This window comes from Coffea arabica, chromosome 3e, assembly GCF_036785885.1.
Source record: "Coffea arabica cultivar ET-39 chromosome 3e, Coffea Arabica ET-39 HiFi, whole genome shotgun sequence".
NCBI classification, from domain to species: Eukaryota; Viridiplantae; Streptophyta; class Magnoliopsida; order Gentianales; family Rubiaceae; genus Coffea; species Coffea arabica.
In genome coordinates, this window is record NC_092315.1 from 41,777,833 (window position 1) to 41,802,566 (window position 24,734).

Genomic DNA, 24,734 nt, shown 5'->3' on the forward strand with positions numbered 1-24,734 from the left:
TATTCAAGAAAAACTTGGGTCTATTTTTTTAAGTATAAAAATGATGTTTTCCTAATTTTCAAGCAATAAAAAGTTTTGATTGAGAAACAAACAGGAAAACATATTCAGCGGTTGAGAACAGATGATGGCATGAAATTTTGTGAAGGTGAATTTGATAGATTCTGCAAAAATGAAGGAATTATTCGGCATCGCACTGTCAGAATGACGTCTCAACAAAATAGTGTGGCCGAACATATGAATGCTTTTGGAGAGAGCAAGATGTATGATCTCCAATGCAGGGTTGACAAACGAATTTTGGGCAGAGGCGATCAATATGGTCTGTTATATTGTCAACCGTTCTCCTTCTACATCTCTTGATTTCAAAATTCCTAAGAAAGTTTGGTCAGGTACTTCTGCTGATTACTCCAATTTAAAAGTTTTTGGGTGTCCAGTATACATGCACGTGAATGACGAAAAATTGGAGTTTAGGACTAAAAAGTGCATTTTTCTTAGGTATGCTTCTGAGGGTGAAAGGATACAGATTATGGTGTCCTGATCCCAAATCTTCAAAATTTGTAATCAGTAGAGATGTTACTTTTGATGAATTGTCTATGTTATCTTCCAAGAAGGAGTCTTCTAGTCCTTGTACTACTGATAGTACACAGAAGCACGTGGAGCTTGATATTAGCAGTTCTGGTCCTTCTCAGTGCAAATCTTCTATTCAGCAGTAGATGCACCTGAATCTACTGTTGAAGATAATTCAGAAGAAGAGGAGTATTCCATAGCCAGAGATAGACAAAGGAGAGACATTCGATCACCACAAAGATATGCAAATTTAGTTGCATATGCTTTGTCTGTTGCAGAAGAACTGATGCAGTTGGTGAGCCTTCCACCTATTCAGAAGCAGTTTCTTGTGATGATTCTGCAAAGTGGTTGATTGCGATGAATGAAGAAATTGAATCTCTTCATCAGAATGGAACTTGGGTTCTTGTAAAGCCGCCGTCAAATAAGAAAATAGTTGGTTGCAAATGGGTTTTCAAGAAAAAAGAAAGTATTCCAGGAGTTGAAAATGTAAGGTATAAAGCACGATTGGTTGCAAAGGGCTATAGTCAAGTACAAGGTGTTGATTTTAATGATGTGTTTTCACCTGTTGTTAAACATAGCTCTATTCGTGTTTTGCTTGCTTTAGTTGCCATGTATAATTTGGAGTTAGAACAGCACGACGTTATGACAGTTTTCTTACATGGCGAACTTGAAGAACAAATTTTTATGAATCAACCCCAGGGTTTTGAGATTAAAGGTAAGGAAGACCATGTTTGCTTATTGAAGAAATCCTTATATGGATTGAAACAGTCTCCAAGACAATGATATAAAAGGTTTGATTCTTTTATGTTGGGTCATGGTTATTCAAGGAGCATGTATGATAGTTGTGTTTACTTCCGGAAGTTAGATGATGATTCTTTTATTTATTTGCTACTTTATGTTGATGACATGCTCATTGCTACCAAGAATTTGTCAGAAATTCACACTTTGAAACTGCAGTTAAATAGTGAATTTGAAATGAAAGATTTAGGAGCAGCTAAGAAAATTCTTGGTATGGATATCAAGAGAGATCGAGGAGTAGGGAAGTTATTCTTGACTCAGAAAAATTACCTTGAAAAAGTTTTGGAGCGTTTTGGCATGAAAAATGCTAAACCAGTATCTACTCCTCTTGCTAGCTATTTTCGGCTATCAGCTGCTCAATCATCACAATCAGATGAAGAGAAAGATTATATGGCACGGGTTCCTTATTCCAGTGTGGTCGGCAGTATTATGTATGCAATGGTTTGTACTCGTCCAGATATTGTACAAGCAGTCAATGTTGTTAGCAGATATATGTCTTGTCCTGGAAAAACACATTGGCAAGCTGTGAAGTGGATTCTCAAATACATTCGAGGTACTTCAAATGCATGTTTGGAGTTTGGAAGAAATAATAACACTTTGGTTGGTTTTGTAGACTCAGACTATGCTGGAGATTTTGACAAGAGAAGATCACTTTCAGGCTATGTATTTTGCATTGGCGGTTGTACTGTCAATTGAAATGCTACTCTACAACTTGTCGTAGCTTTGTCTACTACAGAAGTAGAATATATGGCTGTGATCGAGGCAATCAAAGAAGTCTTGTGGTTGAAAAGTTTGTTTAGCGAGTTTAGTCTACATCAAGGTATTACTGTAATTCAATGTGATAGTCAAAGTGTTATACACTTGGCTAAAGACCAGATGTATCATGAGAGAACAAGGCACATTGATATAAAATATCACTTTATCCGGGATATCATTGTTGAAGGGAAAGTCCTTGTTCGAAAAATCAATACCAAGAAGAATCTTGCTGACATATTTACGAAACCTCTTCCAATTTACAAGTTCAAGCAGTGCTTGGACTTGGTTGGTATTCGTTGTTGGTGATTTAAGCCCATTAGAGCTTATGTGGAGAAGGTGGAGCAGGTTTTTGGTGGGACTAAAAATTATGCCAAAGTAGAGATTTGTTGATTTGTCAAGCCGTAACTTTTGAATTGTGTGGTAAAAATTTTAGTCCCACATCGGCTGAACCTCAAGGAAAGCCACCCAAATTCACCTATAAATATAGGGGATTTGTGAAGATTTGAATTGCACCATTCAAGAGAGTATTAAATGGATTATTAGCTTCTTGGGTCATCTAACCCATTTAGTCAAATATTTTAGGTTCTCTTATTTTGAGTTTAGGAATATTTTCTAAACTCTTTTGTAAGTGCCTTATTGGCCTAGGAACCACTTTTCTACGGTTTTTATTTTTTCTTCTTCATAGTAGAAATATTGTACCTCCTTCGCCCGTGGACGTAAGTCAATTTGACCGAACCACGTAAATTTCTGTGTCTTTTATTTTGCTTTGTTATTTGTCTTTATTGGGTTGCCACAACCCTTTTATATGGTCGGTTTTACCGCATAATTATTATATGGCTGGTGTCTACCGTCTAACCATTATATGGTCGGTTATACCGCTTATTTTGTTCTAATTTTAGTTTGTTTATTCCTGAGCCAGTCCTAACACTTTTCTCCTTCCATACTCAATGGACTTCTACATTTATTATTCTTCGAGTTGAAAAATACATGTGAATACCATGATTGATAACAAAGGAAAAATGTAATTTTGGTCTTAAAGTTTCTCAAAGTAGCGATACTAGTCCCCAAAAGTTGCCCTAACGTAAATCTGGTCCCTAATGATTTCAATTTGAAGTATATTTAGAACAATTGACTTATTTTTATCAATTCTTACTGAAATATTGGCAAGTGCAGTCATGTGTTTTGCTTTAATGTTCCCAAGGTTTAACTTTTCACTGGCCCAAAAAATACTTTAGTATGAGCAACTATGACCCCAATGTTGACATCTATGGAAAAATTACAAGAATCGAAGTGGATCCATTTATTGAAGGTTTCTGATCATTCATTTTTTTTTAATTCTTAGAGATATGTTGCTTCATGATTCTTCGGATTATCTTGAATTTTCCAAAATTTTCTTTGGTCTCCAAAGCTTTGACTGCTTTTTTTAGGGCACAGTTTTGGTCTCAATTTTTTTTTTTTGGAGGAGAAGGGAAAAGAAAAAAGGTCTGTATTGGAAATGATTTTGGGGATGCCCCAATGTGTGTTTTTTTTAATATATTTATGTTAATGTCTCTTTTATTTTCTCTCTTAGATTCATTTAATGCGTGTGTTTATGAAATTAATTAATCATTAATGTCAATAAACTGTTGCTTAATTTTTTAAACGAAAAATTTCAGCATGGGACACGTGACCGCACTCGGTGCTATTCAAGTAGGAATTGAGAAAAAGCAGCCAATTGCCTTAAATGTGCTTCAAATTTGAAACACTTAGGGCTAAATTTGCTTTGCCCCAAACTTTGGGGACTAGTGTCACTATTCTGTCAAACTTTGAGGATCAAAACTACATTTTACTCTAATAACAAAAGGTAACATTTTGGTGCATATCCTATTTACTTGTTTAATTAAACTATGTAGATCTTGAGTACGGGTGGGTGACTTTTACTGTATTTATATCACCATTTAGGATAAAAGGCTTCGTCCATTAACCACTCTCGGAAAAGATGATATTGTTGTTGAAAGATTAGATTTTTTTCCCACATCATTCATAAATTATTAAATTCTAAAAAATAGTCTTGTTTATGTGTACGCACTTTAATCATCAGAAAAGCCAAAAGATATATGTCAAAAAAGAGAGAGAGAAAAAAGGGAAAATGTATCAATTGAAAAAATTACACTCCTCGATGGTGTTTTGACTTTCGATTTTTCTTGAAAAGTCTTTGACATTCATTAAGATATATTTCAAATGTCATATTTTTAAAATATAAGATTAATTGAAAAAGTAAATAAATATTAGGGAGGGTAGGTTAGATGAATTTTAAGTACATTAACGAGTACTCATTAGAGAAACCCTTTTTGAATGCCCAAAGATTTCTATTTATTCTAAAAGGGTTAATTACATATTGCTCCCTATAATTAGGATTTTGTTGCAAAACACCCGCTCTATTCATGAAATCAATAGATTGCCCCGTAATGACTAATAGTCAAACCTCTATACCCTCATTATAGTAAAATTGCCAAAAAGGCCTTTTCTTTTTTATCTCATTGTATCTTCTTTGGGCTAGTATGTTTAAACTCTTTCCCCTCATTTTACATTATTGCTATTTAAATTTTGACCAAAAATTTGCCAAATTATTTCTTTTCACTGCTCAACATAGATTGTTATTTTCCTATTAAAATTTTATTGCAGGTGTAGAGGTTTGAATTTCTAACATGTAGCCAGATCTACATTTTATGCTTCACCTAGTGGCCAACTCACATAAAATGAGTTGGTTAACCCATTCAACTATTCAAAGTGTTCAAATAGTCCATTTTGTTTTCTTTTTTCCGTTTTTTGTGGTTAAAATAAATAGAAGTCAGCTGCACATGCTCCACAAAGCCACCTGACTAGGAATAAACCTCTAGCTGTCAAATAAATCAATTTAACTAAATTTATCCATACTCGTCCATAAATAAATAAGTATGGGTATCTTAAACTTTTGTATATGGGTATAAATGGGTTACCCATTAATACCCATTTATTAAATGAGTATTATTATAAATGAATATTATTGGGTAACCCATCAAACCCAATTAACTCATTAAGAAATGTCTTCCCTCAAACCTCCTCTCTTCCCCCACCCATTTTTTTTTTCAAAATTTTATTTTGGCATGATGTTAACTACTTTTGTTTCATTATTATTATTATTATTATTTGTTAGTTTTCTCTTAGTTTATTAACTTGCTCATTTTTCAGTATTACCAATTTATGACAAGTTTTAGTCTCTTTTCTTACTTTTCCAAAATGAAAATTTAAATTTACCCACAAAAAAAATACTAGAGATTCAAAATTTGTGGATTAAGTTTTTATGTTAACTTTTATAATACTTAGTTCAAATTTTTATATTCTTATTGTTTAATTATTAAATAGTATGTAATTTTGCGACATCGAGTACGGATGGAAAAAAATTGATAATTAGGCTTATTGAGCATTATAAGTAAATATTTAAAACTAATGATTGGTGCAAAGGACGGTATAAATTGATAACTTAGTTTGCAAAAATGAATTTAAATGAATTTATAAAAGTTAAAATAAATGGGTTATAAATGGATAATTGGGTTACCTAATTCATTTTTTGACTTACCTAGTTATACCTGTCTAATTAAATGGGTATAAATGAGTTGACTCGCTTATACTTATTACCTATTTTACCTAACCCAAACCTGTCCAAATTACCCATTTTGATACCTCTAAATAAACCCTTATCGTGAGAGTCAAAATAGATTGTTCCAAAAACTCCTGATTGAGAGTACCCAAAAATCCCTAAATACCCAATACCTTGAGAACCCAAAATCTAGGACTGAAAATCACTTGTGACCTATTTTCCATCAAAATTCATTATTTCCATGATCATAATAAATCATCAAACTAGATGGTAAATCTTTCGAATGGGATAAAAAAAGTTGTGGAAGAAGAGGTAAATCTAGATGGTAAATCTTTAGTCAAGAAATGCCCGATTAATTGTTGGGGATATATACTCAAACTATGTACACTCAATTTTATAATCGGGTTAGTAATTGAAATTCTTTTTATAGACATTCTTACAAAATGTTAGTTGCACAAAAATTTCTTTTCAGTGCAATTATTCTTTATGTCTTTGCTCCTGTATATTGCTGTAAAAGAGACAAGAAACAAGCAGCAAAAATGGCTATACCATTGTCTATGTGCATAATTCAATGGGGCGACCAAAATTCAAAATCATCTTAAGGAATTTTCAAGTCATAAGACTATATGTATATATATATATATATTTGTTTTTCCTTCTTTACTGAAGAAAATTGACTGCTGGTTCTCAGGCCATATTGGGTGGATTTAATAGTTGATTTATCATCACCATTAGCCTATTAGTATTTTATCTTTTGCCTTTGGGCCTTATTTGTTTGCCAAGCACAATTGACCTTAATTCTCCTAACGGCCCAACTCAAACGAAAATGCAAGTGGTACTTTGGAGTGCTCCCCTATGTTCTACAATTTTATTTGTGTATGTTGTTGTCCATCTCTATTTTTTGTGTGCTCATCCCATTACTACACAAAGAAAAAAGAACCTTTTTTTGGTTTAACATGATTTCTAGCAACAAATAACTGATGAGATTTTTTCTTTTTTTTACAGCCAAAAAAAATAATTATGATAAGAGTTCTTAGCATGGTCAAATGTGCAACACATAAAGCAACGATTAATGTGAAAGCCATTCTCTCAATCATTTGCAATGTCAAGGAATTAAAGGACACTACATGGGGTAGAAAAACAAGAAGGAAATATTAATGTATTAAAGTATTATGAAAGGGAGTTGAACACTTGTCTTGACAGACTAGGGATCGACCCTAATTACGACTTGCATTTTCTGCCTTTTTTTTTCCAGAAGAACCATCGTTTTTGATGTGCTTTCCTTTTCAATGGGTAGTAAACGCTACCTATTCCTTCACGCTCGATGCAGTAGCACCATTTTTGCTGATTACCACACTTGTTATTGGTTGCATGTAGATGTTTAGCCAACAAATGATGTTCATATATTACAACTTTAATTACTTTATTCATTAACACACTTGTGAATACAATTAGCGCATTGATATTACTAACATGAATAGTTTTATTGAAAACTTACCCTGCAACTGTTAGTTACAGATATTATTAGTCTTTTTCTTATTTCAATTCATGTTATGAGGGTTTGGTTGCGTTCATTTCTTACTGTTGCGTAATGATTTTAATGTCTTTTATTACCTTATCTTTTTGAAACTTAACTAAAATTTTTTACCCTCATTGTTGACATCAAGCACGTTTCAAGTGCATCAAAATTTTTCTGTTTATTAAACAAATCAGAGTTCTTTTTCCTTACTTAATAAGATATATTTTATATCTACCTACTGTTTCAGCTTTGGTTCCCATTGTGATTCCTACACTTGGGTCCACCAATGGATGCCAGAACAATAGTTATATTTATTGGATTTTTCTAACGGGTGCCATAGGTAGGCATGGCCGCGGTTCCAGAATCGACGGTTCTGGTTTTTCAAAAAGGTAGAACCAGAACCACATCATATAAGATGGTTCTGGTTCTGGTTCTTCAAAGAGGTAGAACCAGAACCGCATAGTTCTGATTTCGGTTCCTTATGGTTCTGGTTCTGGTTCCGTATGGTACCCTACAATTTTATTTAATTCTTTATCCTTACCAATTTTAATACGAATATAACAATATATTTAAATTTTGAAATAGAATGTGCAAAAATAAATACAAAATAAAGATCATATTTTAATTTTATTATTATTCTACAAAGTAAGAAGTAATAAATAGACAATACAAATTTTATGAAAAGTACATTACATTATCAAATTAAAAAATACATTACACTATCAAATGGTTGTCATGTGTTGACTTTCTTGAGTTGGACAATCATCAATATTGAAGATTTCATTTGAAGAAATATTGCAAAAAATATTTTTTTGCTTGCTTGATTTTGAGGATGAGCTACTACCATCAAAACTTGCCATTTTTTGATAGCAAATAAGCAAAAAAAAATTTGTAAGTAATAATTTAATACTTACAAATTATAATTATAGATATTAGGCGAATAGAAATAATTAAATAATAAGTAAAATATATAGAAAGTCCATAAAATTTAAACTTTCTTAAAACCTATTAAACACAACTAATTTTTTTGAATTATCTCACTACTTATATTAATTATTTTTAATTATTTTGAACGGTTCTGGAACCAGCGGTTCTGGTTTTGGTTCTGGTTCTATTTTTTAGAGAACCAGAACCGGAACCTTTATCCAAGGTTCTGCCACGGTTCTGGTTCCGGTTCCGGTCCGGTTCCCGGTTCCAAATGGAACCAGGGCCATGCCTAGCCATAGGGCACTCATTAACACACCTAACATTAACCTAATCTATCATGTATATGTACATACTAACAATTATTACCCTCTTTTGTGTTTTTATATTTTTTCCTATTTAATCTTACCTACCCTTTCTTGTATTTATTTATTTTTTCTTATTAATTTTACATTTTCAAAAATATGACATCTAAAATATATCTTAATGAATGCCCTATGAGCAACCCGTTAGACAGGTCCATATTTATTTGGGATAATTTCAGAAACCTCCCTTGAGGTTTCAAACAATTTCAAAGAGCTCCCCTTAAATTTTAACAATTACATCCACCACTCTTGCTTTCACTATTTATGCTTCAAAATAGACCCAATAGCATACATTTTTCGTCATATATATCTTAAACTGCCCTTTCTGCCAAAAAAAAAGGAAAAAGATTTTTGCTGATCGTATTCACTAATTTTTTTTTCCACAAACGTTAACCGTTATATATATATGATAAACCCTTGATAATACAAGAATTAATTACAAAAAAGGGCTACTACCCTCATTTGCTTCCTCACTAAATCCATCAGCCAAACTGGGAAGTCTTGTTCCCATTCAATATCATCCACTAGCTGTACAGCAAACTTAGCTAGAGCATGGCTGATTTCATTCTCTGTTCTAGGTATAAACACAAAACTATACCTTTCAAAATGTGTTGTCAAATCCTGCACATCTTCCAGAATAGTTGCAATGTTAACATCATACTCATTGCCTCTATGTATCTGGTCTAAAACTGATTTGCTATCGGAATGGATTTTAATTTTAGTCCATCCTACCTGCTCAGCCATCAGCATTGCATTTCTAATTGCCAAAGCTTCTTCTTTCATTGGTTCCCCCTTATATTGATTGACTATTGCCTTTGCTTTCATGATCATTCCGTTCCACTTTCTTGCAACAATTCCTTGTCCCGTCCTTATCATCCTTGCTGATATCGCAGCATCCGTGAACAGGCAAACGTCATCGTCCCTTGCTGTTTGTCTTCGTGTTTGATGCTCCCTGATGTTGTCCGTAGCACTCTGCTCTATTTCTTCCACCCTTGCTTGCTCATATTCCAACCATTCCACTTGTGCCTTTGAGACAATGTTCGGTGGGTTCTGGAATTCATTGTCAAAAACTATTCTGTTGCGAGCTTTCCAGATTTGCCAAAACAGGTTGATGGTGAGGCTCACTCGCTCAGGTCCACAGTCCTTTGAAGTAGATTTAGTGGCTTCCTCCCACCATAACCACAGATTGTGTTGTTTATCCACTAATCCATCCCACCTTACCGGTGCCAATTTCCAAACATCCTTCGCATTCACACAAAAAAAGAGTAAATGTTCTATGGTTTCCATGCCTTCACCACAACAGCTACATCTCCCCTCTCCGTGTCCAATCCTTTTGAAAATTACTTCATTTGTTGGTAAACAATTTTGCAAGCATTTCCACATGAAATGTTTCAGCTTGGCCTTTACCTTTTGATGCCACAGATTCTTCCACACCGTACGTTTTCTAACTTCCCAACTTGTCTCAGCATTGTGTGTTCGATTTCTACTGATCAGATTTTCCTCCTGCCTTGCCATTGCGTATCCTGTTTTCACCGTATATGCTCCAGTCTTTGAAAATTTCCAGATCAGTTTGTCCTTTCTCCTTCCTATGCTGATCGTATTCACTAATTGCCTTCTTTGTTGACTGTCTTCTTCCAAGCAAGACTATCAAAAGCCAAGAAATCCTCTCTACAAAAAAATTTTAAAAAATAAAATAAAATAAAAAGAATTTTGATGATTGCCTCTTTTCTGGGCAACACCATCAGAAAAGCCAAGCAAACATCCCAAGCTGAATCAAAAGCAATTCCAACAATTGTAGGCACGCAAAACATCGCAATCCAATTTACTTTCGGTAGCCTAGGCTAATTCTTACACTCTATCCAGCCCCAACACTTTCTCTACAAGGTAAATACACCTCTTTAGGGGCAGGTCACTGGATCGACCCCGGAGAGCTAACGCGCTGTGAACCTTGGGGCGGGGCTCTCACAGCCGCAGGGGATTAATCGGGCCCAATGGTTCTGGACACCCCTGTGTCGAAAATATATATATATATATATACACCCGCCTCTTATTATTAAATTGATAAAACTCAACCAATACTCCATCAAATTTTACCAGAATTAGAAAACCCCAAATTTTATCCAAAACCAACACTCCATCAAGAACCAATCCCACATGTCAAATCCCCTTACTCTTCCTCCCTTTGCAGCCTTTCGTTTTCTTTCAACAACCCATTTTATGAAGCCCAAGATCCATTTCTCAAACTCTTGATCTTTGACATCACCAACTTTTATCACCCATGATCAACCAAAATTGGATAAAGAACATAGATACAAAAAAAAAAAAAATCAAACCCACTACACCCTGAATAGGAAAAAAAAGGGAGGAAGGGATGAGTCTAATCAAATCAAGTTTGCAAAGAGAAGGGAATTGATGTAGGAAAAGTAAAAAAAAAAGAGAAGCCGAGAAGGAAAAAGAGGGGGATAAGCACGGGCAAGAGTTGAGGGACAATAGGTAGTGTCCTGAAGTAGAGTAGGAAAGTTGGGTAGATGAGAGTTGGGCAAAGGATGAAGTGGGAAAAAAAAAGCAACGTAAGGGACGCCCAAGAGAGAGAATCAATTGTTGCTGTTTTTGTTTTTGGTTTGGATTTTCAAATTTTTTCCAAAAAAAATGTCTTTAAGTATTTTATGAGGGGTAGTAGAGAACTTTTGTACTGATATGGGAGGTATGTGTAATTTTAAAATATTAAGGAAAGCTTTCCTGAATTTGTCAAAAACCTCAAGGGAGGTTTCTGAAATTATCCCTATTTATTTAGAATACTCTTTTTACTAATGAAATCAAACTAATAGCACAATACATTCATCTATTTAAATGGTTACTTCTCTTTCTTTCTGTATTGCTGATTGTTTCCTTAAATTTCCGCTTTTGCTCTTCTGTTTTAAAATTTTTTATTGGATTAATTTTTCCTACACTGATAGTGTATACATTATCAGCGTTGCATAAATGACAATTATACAAAATTTGAATTTGAAATTCAACTTTTATACATATGTCATGAATTCAACGATGATAGTGTATACACAGTCAATATAAGAAAGATTTACTCTTTTTTATTTCTCTATACGTGCACCGCCAGTTGACATCTTTGCCTGGGCAACCTCAGGCGAAGCACGAGGCCCATCTCCAACTAGCCTTTCGAAAAACTTGTGCAGCGGGCGGCAATGACTCTCCCGCCCCTTAGTTCTGTCTATTTTTGACCTTCTGTGTCTATAACAAGAACCTGAATTAGACTACTTAATTACTAGTGATGATGAAAATTAAAAATGGACAAGTTCGAATAATGCTTGCCTAACTCCTGTTCATTAATATGCAATTTCTCCATTTTTGCTTCTTAAATCTTAATTTTTCCCTACTAATAAAAAAAAGCGATAAACTTCATAAATATATTTTTAGATGTGTACATCTTCTCAAGGATATCCTACTACAGTTTTTTGATGTAGAACAAGTTGCTGCGAGGTTTTGGACAAAATAGAGCTAGCAAAAGAGAGAGCAAACGGAAGCTGCACGCCCACGACTTCAGAGGAAGTCCGAAGATCAGCGCCGGACTTCCCTTCAGAGGAGAACCGACGCCAACATTGGCATCGGACTTCATCGGAGTAGCACTTTGTTTTTTTTTTTTTTTTCGTTTTCTGCCTTTTGTTGTAATTTTGTTTTCTTGAATCGCATCTTTGTTATTTTTGGAAAAAGCTCGTGAAACCATTCCTTCTACCTGCTTCCGCATCATTTTTTCTATCCCATGTTTTGACTATTTAAAAGAAGAAAAAAAGAAAGAAAACGTCATATTGCTCTATGATTTTGTGAGATGTATAATCCCAAAGTTAGAAAAAAAAAAAAAGAACAGTCTTGTATATCGTATATCGTTTTCCACGCAAGACTATTATACTCCCCAAAAGGGAACAAGAAGAAAAAATGGAAAGAAAATAAACTTCAAGGTTGACTTCAATGCAACTAGCTACTATCTTTTTTTTCCGCAGTTAGATCAAACAAACACACACACACACAAAGAAAGTAACACCCGGAAGTTACAGTTAAACGCCCCATTAAGAGAAATCTAAGGGGAACTCACAAGAACACTACATCCAATCAATTGGTAACTGCAACTAGCTACTATCATTTTATGGCTTTTGTTTGCTCTCTCTCTCTCTCTCTCTCTCTCTATATATATATATATATATATATATATAAGTTTTTTACATCTTCTGAAATAAAAGTCTGCCAAGGCCGATAAATTGTCTTTTTCTCCTTTTGCCTTTCTCTTTTTGTTGATCACAACAAAAAATAATAATAATAATAAATGGAGACAAAAATATGAAATGTGATTGTTTCTTAACAACAATAATCAAGCTACTATAACATGTCGTAACAATAATAGGTAGGAGACTTAAACCTAAACAAAATAAATAAGGGTTTGGACATTTAATAAGATAAGAATAGACAGAAAAAATAGATATCCACATAAAAAATTTGATAGAATTGATTAGAGCCATCATAATAAATATTTCATCCCATTTCACCAGTATCCTAAAGGTACTTATTATAGACAGAGAACCCTTAAAAGAATACAACTTTATGGAGTAGATGGAAGTTTTCATCCTCGATAGTATGTTGTAGGAAATGATAATCTATGCTTTGTGAGGAATGATCTATAAAAGCTGCACTACACTACTGTCTCATGCAGCCAACTCATGATCCATCAGAAAATTTTCTAATTTGTTGGTCGAAGTTTCTGCAGAAAAATGTTTTCATGTTTTTAACGTACGATGAACTGGAACACCTGAGTTATCCATGGACTTGCTATTGTAGAAAGCTTGAACCATTGATCAAGGGCAAAAGAAATGAAAGAATCATTGAGGAAAAAAAATATCTATCATTATAACTGCCACTTCAAGGGCAAAAGTCAGAAATATACATCTATGCTTTAAGATTTCATCGTGTAACAAGACATCAAAGAAAGAAAGAATGAATGAAATAACCAAAATAAAAAAAAAACAGAGTCTTAGACCCTCTCTATATGGTAAATACTACCAAAATATACTAGTGTTGGTTGCTCATTGTCCTTGCATGGCTGAACCGCTCTCTAAATACTTGCTGGCCATACTTTTAAGCTTAATGACCAGGTCCTCTAGGGCTAGGTCCAGAAGCCAATCTTTCAAGCCAATGCGACATCGTGTCTCTTGCTTTTGCATACACCGAAGGAAATGTATCCAAGTGATTGGCAATTGCGAAGTCTTCCTCTGCCAACAACCTCGCTGCATCCACATGAACTTGGCCCATGATGGCAACAAAGATGACAAAAGTCAATACAAGAATCGCTGCTTTTCTACAATCCATCTTGAGCCCGAAAATCGACTAAAACCCGCAAAAATGTTAACTCAATTCGAACGAAGAGGTGAAATTTATTAGCTGAAAATGTAGATGAATTGGTTGATTCTTGGTTTATTCTTGCTATGGATGTTAGTTTGTTGCAGAAGTGTGGAGATGTTGGGGGTATTTATAGTATGGGAGGTTGGAGTTGGTTTGGAGTCATGTTTGACACTTTGAACGAAGAGGGTTGAATGTGCCGCAATTTTCCAAACAGGGTTACGTGTTGACTAAGGAGATGTAAAATTGAAGTGGTCCTATTCGTGATTGAATTTATCAGAATTGAGGGGCTGTACATGTAAAATTTTGAATGCCACGAGGGCTTGGAATTTTTGTATGGGTCTCTTGGCTGTGCAGTTTGGAATCATTCAAATGCCTAAGATTACCACAGGATGGAATTTATTGCTACAGGGTTGGAGGCTACATACGAATGGTCGTGTACGACAACTGACAGATGTAACAATGCCTCTATTAGGTTTGTCAACCGTACGTTTTACTACTATAAATTCTAGCTCCGTTGAATTCAAGAGTTTTTCAAAAATTAATTTTTCAAATACATTGCTATGTTTGGATTGGTTATTTTTTTAAAAATAAGTTTTTCAAATATAATGTTATGGTAATATACAATAATTTAAAAAACATCTCAATCATATAATATTTCAAATATTTCAAAAAATTTTATAATAAAATTTTTTTTATATACACTGCTATAGTAAAATTTTTCAAAAACACTCTCAAAACGGAACCATACAAGATGTAAAGTAATAGCGGCATAATTTTTTCGTCTCCTTCCTGCTTCTTAAATCTTGCTTTTTTGTCATTAAAAAAAAATCATTTATAGATTTTGTATATGGTGTAAAAAATGATGTATGAAAATGTGAATTAAATTTTAGAATTTGAGCTAGTTTTGAGAGTTAACCTTCGGAAATGGATGGCAACAATTCTTGCCCCTCTTTTTGTTGCAAGGGTGTGGTTTTGGCAATGTAGCCAGTAGAATGGGTTAATAGAAAGTATCTGCTTGTGTCATGTTGATTAATTGAGTCCAAGGTTTGATGTTTTGAATGGACCAGCTGGGAGCTGTTTATTTTCTTGGTCTTAAGTCTTGAATGGACTAAGCACTTTGGTTAATGGAAGTATTTTTGGGGAATCCACTAATATGCTGCCTTACTAACTAAAATTGCATAATTACCCTTTAAAAATCAGATATAAGTTTCTATTCGTTTTGGGCTATTCTCCGGCCGGACAGCACATTAAATAATAAGACACATGTAAGACATTGCCGGAATTAAAATAAAAATATAAAAAAAAACTTGATTCATATGAATTGATTGTTGTGTTATGCAAATGATTTTTAAACAGTCGAAATGGTAGAAAAGGGAAGACAATTAAAGTATTCAGCTTGACAAATTAAGTAAATGGAAATTTGGTCACTAGTCAAGATGGCTGGCATGTGTTCAAAAAGTCAATGTTTGACTTGCGGTATGTAATATTATTTTCTATAGCGAATGAGAAATTTCGTATAGTCGTGTGTGTATGTGTCTATATGTGTGTGTATATATATAATAAATGATAAAGTTTATTCATATACCAATTATAAAATTAAAAATAAATATCTGCTACAATATTTAAATGTTTTCCTATAAATATTGCATGAAAAAAATATAAGATTATCCACCAGATAAGCTCTTATTTTAAGTACATAAACGTGAAATATTTTGTATTTTTCGAAGTTTGGAGAAGGAAAAAAAAAAAGAAATGTTATAAAGTGGAAAAATGTGTTGAGAATGGTCAGCCCACGCAAGTAGTAATATTAAACAAAATTTTTTCGTGTCCACTGGTTTACTGTGGCTTAATTATTAAATGTTTGTCACTTCAATTTCAGAATATGATGTCGAAGACTTTCTCGTTTAGACAAGAGAGTTTAAAATAATTGTTGAAGTTGAAAATATATAAATATGTGTCCTTAAGCTCAGGCTTGAGTGATGATGTCATGGCGTCCGATTATATTTTCATTTTCACACCCCATGTACTGTTTCTTTTCCATGGTCAGTTATGTGATGCTAAGTTTTGAATATAGGTGGCAAATTAACCCACTTAACTAAATTTATTCATACCCGTCCATGAATAGATGGGTATCTTAAATTTTTGTATATGGGTATAAATGGGTTACCCAATAATACTCATTTAATAAATAGGTATTATTAGGTAACCCATCAAACCTAATTAACCCATTTAGAATTGTCTTCCCCCAAACCTCTTCTCTTCCCCCACCCATTTTTTTTTTCAAATTTTGATTTTGTCATGATGTTAACTACTTTTGTTTCATTATTATTATTATTTGTTGGTTTTATCTTATTATTTTACTTTCTCTTAGTTTGTTAACTTGCTCATTTTTCAGCATTACCAATTTATGATAAGTTTTAGCTTTCTTATCTTTCTAAAATGAAATTTTAAATTTATATATGAAAAAAATGTTAGGGGTTCAAAATTTTTGAATTAAGTTTTTATATTAACTTTTATAGTATTTAGTTCAAATTTTTATATTCTTTTTGTTTAATTATTAAATAATATGTAGTTTTGCGACATAGAGTACAAATGGAAAAAAAATTGGTAATTAGGCTTATTGAGTATTATAAGTAAATATTTAAAACTAATGATGGGTACAAAGGATGGTATAAATTGATAACTTAGTTTGCAAAAATGAATTTAAATGAATTTTTAAAAGTTAAAATAAATGAGTTATAAATGGATAATTGGGTTAGCCAGTTCATTTTTTGACTTACCTATTTATACTCATCTAATTAAATGGGTATAAATGAGTTGACTCACTTATACCTCTTACCATTTTACCTAACCCAAATCTGCCCAAATTACCCATTTTGATACCTCTAAATAAACCCTTATCGTGAGAGTCAAAATAGATTGTTCCAAAAACTCCTGATTGAGAGTACCCAAAAATCCCTAAATACCCAATACCTTGAGAACCCAAAATCTAGGACTGAAAATCACTTGTGACCTATTTTCCATCAAAATTCATTATTTCCATGATCATAATAAATCATCAAACTAGATGGTAAATCTTTCGAATGGGATAAAAAAAGTTGTGGAAGAAGAGGTAAATCTAGATGGTAAATCTTTAGTCAAGAAATGCCCGATTAATTGTTGGGGATATATACTCAAACTATGTACACTCAATGAGGCAGGTAAAGTTTTGAAAAAGCAGAACAGACAGACAAAAAGAGGAAATTTTTTACTCAATTTCTACAGCCTATCTGTCAAATAAACTTAAATACAGCAATTGTCAGCCACTAATTGAGGCAATGTCATTTTCTGATGGAAAGTCCTATCATATCATATCACACAATATTTTATCTTTTATTATGACCAATAATTTTGCTAAGTTGTTTAGGTAAGTTTTACTCGGACTCGTTTTACATTGGTCACATCAATAACTCTTTATTTATGTAATTTTCACAATTTAACAACCAGTTGATTCTCCATTGTAATAATCAATCAATCAGCTCATTGGTTTAGTAGAATAGATTTAATTTTTTGTCTTTAACACGTGATCGAAATAGCACCATGGGCAACGCGGAATCATTATTCAATTTTTATTTCTTTATGCTTACACTACTTTTAATTTGTTATGAATTTTTATCATAAACGACTTTTTCATTTGCTTTCAATTTTTTTATTGAACACCCGTTAAACAGACCCTTTTATTTTCTTTGTAGAATTCTTCTCAAAAGCTACTACTTAATTTATTGTCTTTTTCCCCCCCTCAAAAATCAATCTCCAAATTTCTTTTCTTTTTTGGTAATATCAAACATCAATCTCCAACTTTCTTTTCAAATTTTTTCCCTGAAAAGTCAACCTTCAAGTTTCCTGCTCTAATCATGCTTTGTAACGTTTCGGTAATTTAGAAATCATCTCTCCTACAGTTAAGGTTATCTATATGAAGTTTCTCTTGCTTCACGGCTTATAAACTTCTGCTGCTATCTCAACTTTCCTAGTATACGCAGAAAACTTGTATAGATTAGTATCGGGAGAATGCTATTTTTCCTTAACAAATAAGCATTTCTCTTTACTGGCGCAAAAAAAAAAAATTAAAACCATATATTCTCAGAAAAAAAAAGAAAAGAAATTTACCGTGTCTTAATTGAAAAAAGAAAATTAACATAAAAAAAAATCTTACTATGTCTATTGAGGATGCTCACCTCGGCAACCCCCGCTTGTCCGAGGTGAACTCACCTCGTCCCTCATGTAAGCTCATCCGTGCCCTTGGGCATACCCCATAAGCTCGGCCACATCCCCAGTCTACCGTGTAGGTGACCTCGGCCACTCCACCTCAGCTGCACGCTGATGATGCCAAGACACCTGACATCACCCGGGATCAGTGCTTTATCTGAAAAGCACTGTTGTACTTAATGACTACTACAAAGGACTCCGCGTCACCCTGTCCAGGCGGCTACAGTGTCAGGGTCAGGCCATCTGACAGGGAGCAGAGCCGTAATGGCAGGGCATGGGTCCCACCGGCATAAGACCTCCATCCTACCCTCCACTCTCGCTCTATAAATACCCCACACACTCCCAACAAGTAAGCATACTGTTCATTTGACAATACAATTGCTTTCCTCTCGTTCTCATACTAACTTGATCGTCGGAGTGATCCCAGGGGAGAACCCCGCCATTCACTTCGGACACGAGGATACCCCTCACTTCATCTCAGAGGAGCCTGATTCTGGTCGGTTCAACTACCCGCCAAAAATCACCTCTTCAATTGGCGCCGTCTGTGGGAACGAGACTATTGCTAAAATGAGATCCACGCGCTCCAGAAGCGGAAGAGTTCCCTCAACTGGAGCTGGGCAGACGTCCGGAGCCCAGCAAGATCGCATTTCTGAAGAACAAGGGTCCCCAAGGACCCAGCACCACAACGAAGACGCCATCGCCAAGATGGCCGAGTTCATATCAGACAACCCCAACATTTTTGAGGAGCTAGGAAGATACCTCAAGAGACAGGGGAAAGAAAAAGCAGAATCTTCTAAGAGGAGACCGACGAAGTCTCCTGAAGTGCCCTCAGGCGAGGACTCCGATGAGGGGCGTCTCTCTCGGAGTACCTCTAGGCGCGCCTCCTCCAAGGCGACCTCTAAAATTGCCTCCATCTCCAAGGCGTTTTCCCGGGGACTGTTAGGGAAAAAAGCCGAGGACCCACCTCGGCGCCCCGGAGGCCTAGCTGCTGACTACATGAGGGCTCCGCCCTTCACAGATGACATCAACGGGGAGATGGTGCCTCCAAACTTTAAGCTTCCAAACTTGCACACCTATGACGGCCGAGGTGACCCCGAGGATCACCTCCGCGCCTTCATCTCCGCATTCCGACTCTACTGCGTCCCCGACGCCGTGATCTGTCGGGCTTTTCCCATCTTCTTGCATGGGACTGCCCGAAAGTGGTTCTGGAGTTTAGAACCGGGGTGCATTTCCTCCCTGGATGAACTGATAGACCGGTTCATCCATCGCTTTGTGTCGTCTCGACAAATAACAAAGACCTCAGCTTACCTCTTGAACCTGCAACAGGGTCAAGGCGAGTCACTTCGCTCATACGCCCAAAGGTTCAACGAGGAAAATGTACAGATACTAGATCAGAACGAGCAGGTAACTATCGCTGCCTTCACCAATGGGTTAGTGGCAGGGATCTTCAACACCGAAATCCATCGGCAATACCCCCATACACTTCGGGAACTCTGGGAAAGAGTGGACCAGGGAATCCGAAATGAAGATGTAAATCGCATGAAACGAGAAGCCCAAGCATCTCGTACGGGGCAAAATCCCCGGAGGAAGAAAGACACAGGCCGAGGTGAACAAGGCCCAAGTGGCACTTCGAACCAACTCCGAGACCGCCGGAGTGTCTTCGATCGAATCGTAAAAGGCCGGTCGTCCACCTCGGACGCCGAGCTGACACCCCTCAATTCGAGCCGGACCCATGTCCTGGCTGTGATGAGGCAAAATCACCTCGGCCGCAACCCTCCCGAAATTCCGGGGAGGAGAGATAAGAGGAACTCAAACCTCTATTGTGCCTATCATCGGGATGTTGGGCACGAGACCGAAGACTGTAATGATCTGAAGCGAGAGATCGAGAATTTGATCCGGCAAGGATACCTGAAGCAATTCGTCCGCAAGGATGGAGGCTTCAACCGAAGCGTCTCCCACCGGGAGAACCGGGGCCCCCGCCGAGACGACCGACGGGACACGAACATGCATTGCCGGGGTCCAGAAGACCGTAGGGAGGACAAGCAGCCTCCACACGATGGATCACCGGGCTACGGCCCCAACATCGCTGGGGTGATCAACACCATCGCGGGAGGACTAACGGGGGGAGACAACCAGAACTCTCGGAAGCGGACCTACCGCCAGGCCGAGATGGAGGTGGCCGAGCCGAGCTCTCGGCTGTCCGAGGTCATCACCTATGGCCCCGCTGACCCCGTCCCTGCGGCCTCCAGCAATCACGAGGCCCTTGTGATTGAACTCCTCACCAACAACTACGTAGTCAAAAAGGTCTATGTTGACCCCGGAAGCTCGGTAGACGTCTTGTACTACCGAACTTTTGAGAGTTTGAAGCTGACCCGGGAGCAACTCACTCCGGTTAGAACTCCCCTTGTCGGTTTCGGGGGACACGTCGTCCACCCGGAGGGCATGGTGACCCTGATGGTAACTATCGGGCGTCATCCACGCTGCCGAACTGTGCTTGTCAGTTTTACGGTGGTCAAAGCAGACTCCCCCTACAACATGCTGATAGGTCGGCCCATGCTCAACGCCTTGAGAGCCGTATACTCCACCTACCACCTGAGCTTTAAATTCCCAACACCTGCGGGGGTGGCTGAGGTGAGCAGCGATGTGGGCGCCGCCCGGGAATGCTACCTCGCCACAATCCAAGCGGCAGTCACACCCCGGCCCTCACCGAGGTCCGAAGAAAAGAGGCCAGCTGTCCTCTGCATAGACTGCATCGACCCTCAGAAGGCAGGAGAGCCCAACAGGCTTGAGCCCGGGGATGAGGTGGAACTAGTGGTCTTGGATGAAGCGAAACCTGACCAAGTAATCCAAATAGGGGCCGGACTCCCCTCACCCCTGAAAGAAGAAATGATCTCCCTGATCAAGGACCACCGAGACGTCTTCGCGTGGTCCGCAGATGAAGTGGCCGGAGTGCCACCCGAGCTCATGACTCACCAACTCAACGTTAACCCACAGGCCCGACCTGTGCGGCAGAAACGAAGGTACTTCGACCCCGAACGTAGCAAGGCCATATCGGATGAGGTCGACAAGCTCTTGGCGGCCAAGATGATCCACGAGGTCCAATATCCTACCTGGCTGTCCAACCCAGTCATGGTCAAAAAGGACACCAGTGGATGGAGAATGTGTGTAGACTTCACCGACCTCAACAAGGCCTGCCCTAAAGATTGCTATCCTCTGCCGAGGATAGACGCCCTCGTCGACTCGGCGATGGGGTATGTAGTCCTCTGCTTCCTAGATGCCTTCAAAGGGTATCATCAAATAGGAATGAGTGAGGAGGACCAAGAGAAAACGGCGTTCTACACCGACCAAGGTACTTATTGTTACACTACCATGCCCTTCGGCCTAAAGAACGCCGGGGCGACCTACCAAAGATTGATCAACCGACTCTTCAAGAATCAGATCGGCCGCAATGTGGAGGCCTATGTGGATGACATCCTCGTCAAAAGTCTCGCCACTTCATCCTTTCTGTCAGACGTGAGGGAAGTCTTTGGTGTTCTGAGAGACTCGAGGATGAAGCTGAATCCCAAGAAGTGCGTCTTCGGCGTCACCTCGGTAAAATTATTGGGGTATCTGGTTTCCCACCGGGGAATCGAGGCCAACCCCGACAAGGTCAAGGCCATTCAGGACATGTCCCCACCTCGGAACATCCGAGAAGTCCAACGGCTGAATGGACGCCTGGCCGCGCTGAATCGCTTCCTGTCCCAATCAGCTGAGAAAGCTCTGCCCTTCTTTAAAGTGCTCAAAAAGGCTGATCAGTTTGCCTGGACGGAAGAGTGCCAGGATGCTTTCGACAAGCTGAAGCAATACCTCCATCACCTACCCACTCTCGCTTCACCTCGGCCCGAGGAGAAGCTCTACCTCTACCTCTCCGCAGCCGACGAGGCTGTCAGCGCTGTTCTTATCCGGGATGAGGGCACCTAAGTGCCCGTCTACTACGTCAGCCGAGCTCTCCGCGGGCCGGAGACTCGATACACTCAGGTGGAAAAACTGGTGCTGGGGCTAGTCCACGCAGCTCGGCGATTGAAGCCCTACTTCCTTGCTCACCCCATATCCGTCAGGACCGACCAGCCACTCCGACAGATACTGGTTCGACCCGAGGCCTCCGGGCGCCTCACTAAGTGGGCCGTCGAGTTAGGGGAGTACGACCTGTCGTATGAGCCGCGCACCGCCATAAAAGCTAAAGCCTTAGCCGACTTCTTGGCCGAGCTCACCTTCACGGAAGGTCCAGAGTCCACCTCCGCCAGTGCCGAGGTCCCCACCCCTTCCCCGTTGACGCTGTACGTAGACGGGTCCTCTAATGGGGATGGCAGCGGAGCTGGACTGCTCCTGGAAGGACCTCAGGGAGAAGTGTGCTCTTACGCCCTCCGCTTTGGCTTCCCAGCCACCAATAATGAAGCCGAGTACGAGGCCTTAATTGCTGGACTCCAGCTGGCTCGCAGGCTCGGCGCCCAGCAAATTCACGTCCGCAGTGACTCCCAACTCGTTGTACGCCAAGTTTTTGGTGAATACGAGACTAAGGATGAGACCATGCAACGGTACCTCTCCAAAGTTCACCAACTCACCGCGTATTTCGAGTCTTTCGAAATCCAAAGAATACCCTGGTCCCAGAATAAGCGAGCCGACGCCTTATCCCGGCTGGCTTCCACATCATTCTCTGATCTCAACAAAACAGTTTTAGTAGAAGTCCTGAATGAACCCGGATATGTGGAAGAGGTGGCCTGCCCCGTGCACTCTGAAGAAACCTGTATGACCCCGTTCATCCTTTTCTTGGGTCAAGGAGACCTCCCCGAAGACCGAGCCGAGGCGAGAAAAATACAACGCAAGGCGGCTCGGTACGCCCTCCGCGATGGAGAGCTGTACAAACGCTCCTACCTCGGCCCATGGCTGAGGTGTGTCACTCCCGAAACAGGACGCCACGTCCTCCACGAGATCCACGAAGGCTTGTGTGGAGCTCACGTCGGCCACAGAATGCTAGCCAAGAAGGCTTTGCTTCTTGGATATTTCTGGCTCTCAGTTCGGCAGGACGCCCAGGACCTCGTCCTCGGCTGCCCCTCCTGCCAAGTCCACGCACCCGAGAATCACCAGCCCGCAAACTTCATGGTTCCCATCACTTCACCATGGCCGTTTGAGCAATGGGGGACAGACATCATAGGTCCTTTCCCCAGATCCGTCGGGGGTTATACCTTCCTGGTAACCGCTGTGGATTACTTCACCAAGTGGGTTGAGGCCGAGCCTCTGAGGACCATCACCGGGCTGGCAATTCAAAAATTCTTTTGGAAATGCATCGTCTGCCGCTTCGGCATACCTCAGGTCATCATCTCGGATAATGGAAGACAATTTGCCGAGAACCCCTTTAAAACTTGGTGCACAAACCTTGGCATCAAACAACATTTCACTTCGGTAGGCCACCCCCAGGCCAACGGTCAAGCAGAAAACTTCAACCGAACTCTCTTGCATGGCCTCAAGACCCGACTACACCAAGCTGGAACATCTTGGGTCGAAGAACTCCCCAGTGTCCTGTGGTCCTATCGGACCACGCCGAGGTCAGCCACGCAAGAGACCCCCTTCTCTTTGACCTACGGAGCCGAGGCTGTCATCCCTGCCGAGATCCTTACCCCCAGCCCTCGGCTAGCAGCCTATGCCGCCGAGGTGAACAACGAAGAGAGACAGCTGGATCTCGACCTCGTCGATGAACGAAGGGACCTCGCCTCAGCCTGGATAGCTTCCTACAAGAACACACTGGCACACTATTACAATGCCCGCGTCAGACATCGTAGATTCCAGCCTAGAAACTTGGTCCTTAGAAAGAACTCAGTCAGCCGAGCTGAACCACAAGGGAAATTATGCCCGAGATGGGAAGGCCCTTACCAAGTTGTGGAGTCTGACCTTAAGGGATATTGTAAACTGAGTTACCGAGATGCCTCGTTAGTGCCGAGATCTTGACACGCCGAGAACCTCAAATTGTATTACGCTTGAATTTTTAATCAAGTTATGACTTCGGATATTATGTTATTTCTCAACATCGGTGTTACGCTATCAAAAAATAAGGGGGACAAGAAAGGGACGAAATCAAAGCGAGAAATTAAAGTGCAGAGATGAAAAGAAATAGGCTTTCATTCAACAGAAAAGAGCGTTACAAAAAATACAAGGCCGAGGTCGGAATGCTACTAAGCACTCTCACCTCGGCCACCCCTTTAAAGCCCACGAGTCTAGACCCCCGTCTCGGCTCCATTCCCCGTCTCGACTCCCTCCTGGGCAGTCTTCTCTCCGGCCTCTTCTCCGCCGGGGTGAATTTCTTCTCCATGCTCTTCACCGATGTCCCCTCCGGCTTCGTCTTCCCCAGCTCCTTCACCCTCCTCGAACACTTCGTCGAGTTCGGACAGCCACTTGTTGAACTCGTTCTGGACTTCGGCCAAGTTCCTTCCGGCCTCAAGGCCCTCGGCCATCCGGTCGCACAACTCCTTGGAGTCCTCATTGTAGCTGGCATTGTCTTTCAACGACT

At 39.0% G+C, this 24,734-nt stretch overlaps 2 protein-coding genes across 2 annotated transcripts; one reads left to right on the plus strand and one right to left on the minus strand.

Moving 5' to 3' along the window:
- Window positions 1-8,977: 8,977 nt before the first annotated feature.
- LOC140038519 (uncharacterized) lies at window positions 8,978-10,060 on the minus strand. The gene has a single exon (XM_072083897.1). The coding sequence runs from the start codon at window positions 10,058-10,060 to the stop codon at window positions 8,978-8,980; it is 1,083 nt and encodes a 360-aa protein (XP_071939998.1).
- An 8,312-nt stretch (window positions 10,061-18,372) lies between these two features.
- Window positions 18,373-24,175, plus strand: LOC140038520 (uncharacterized). Its single transcript, XM_072083898.1, has 3 exons — window positions 18,373-18,454; window positions 18,621-22,145; window positions 22,236-24,175. The coding sequence occupies exons 1-3, from the start codon at window positions 18,373-18,375 to the stop codon at window positions 24,173-24,175; spliced, it is 5,547 nt and encodes a 1,848-aa protein (XP_071939999.1).
- The last annotated feature ends 559 nt before the right edge of the window (window positions 24,176-24,734 follow it).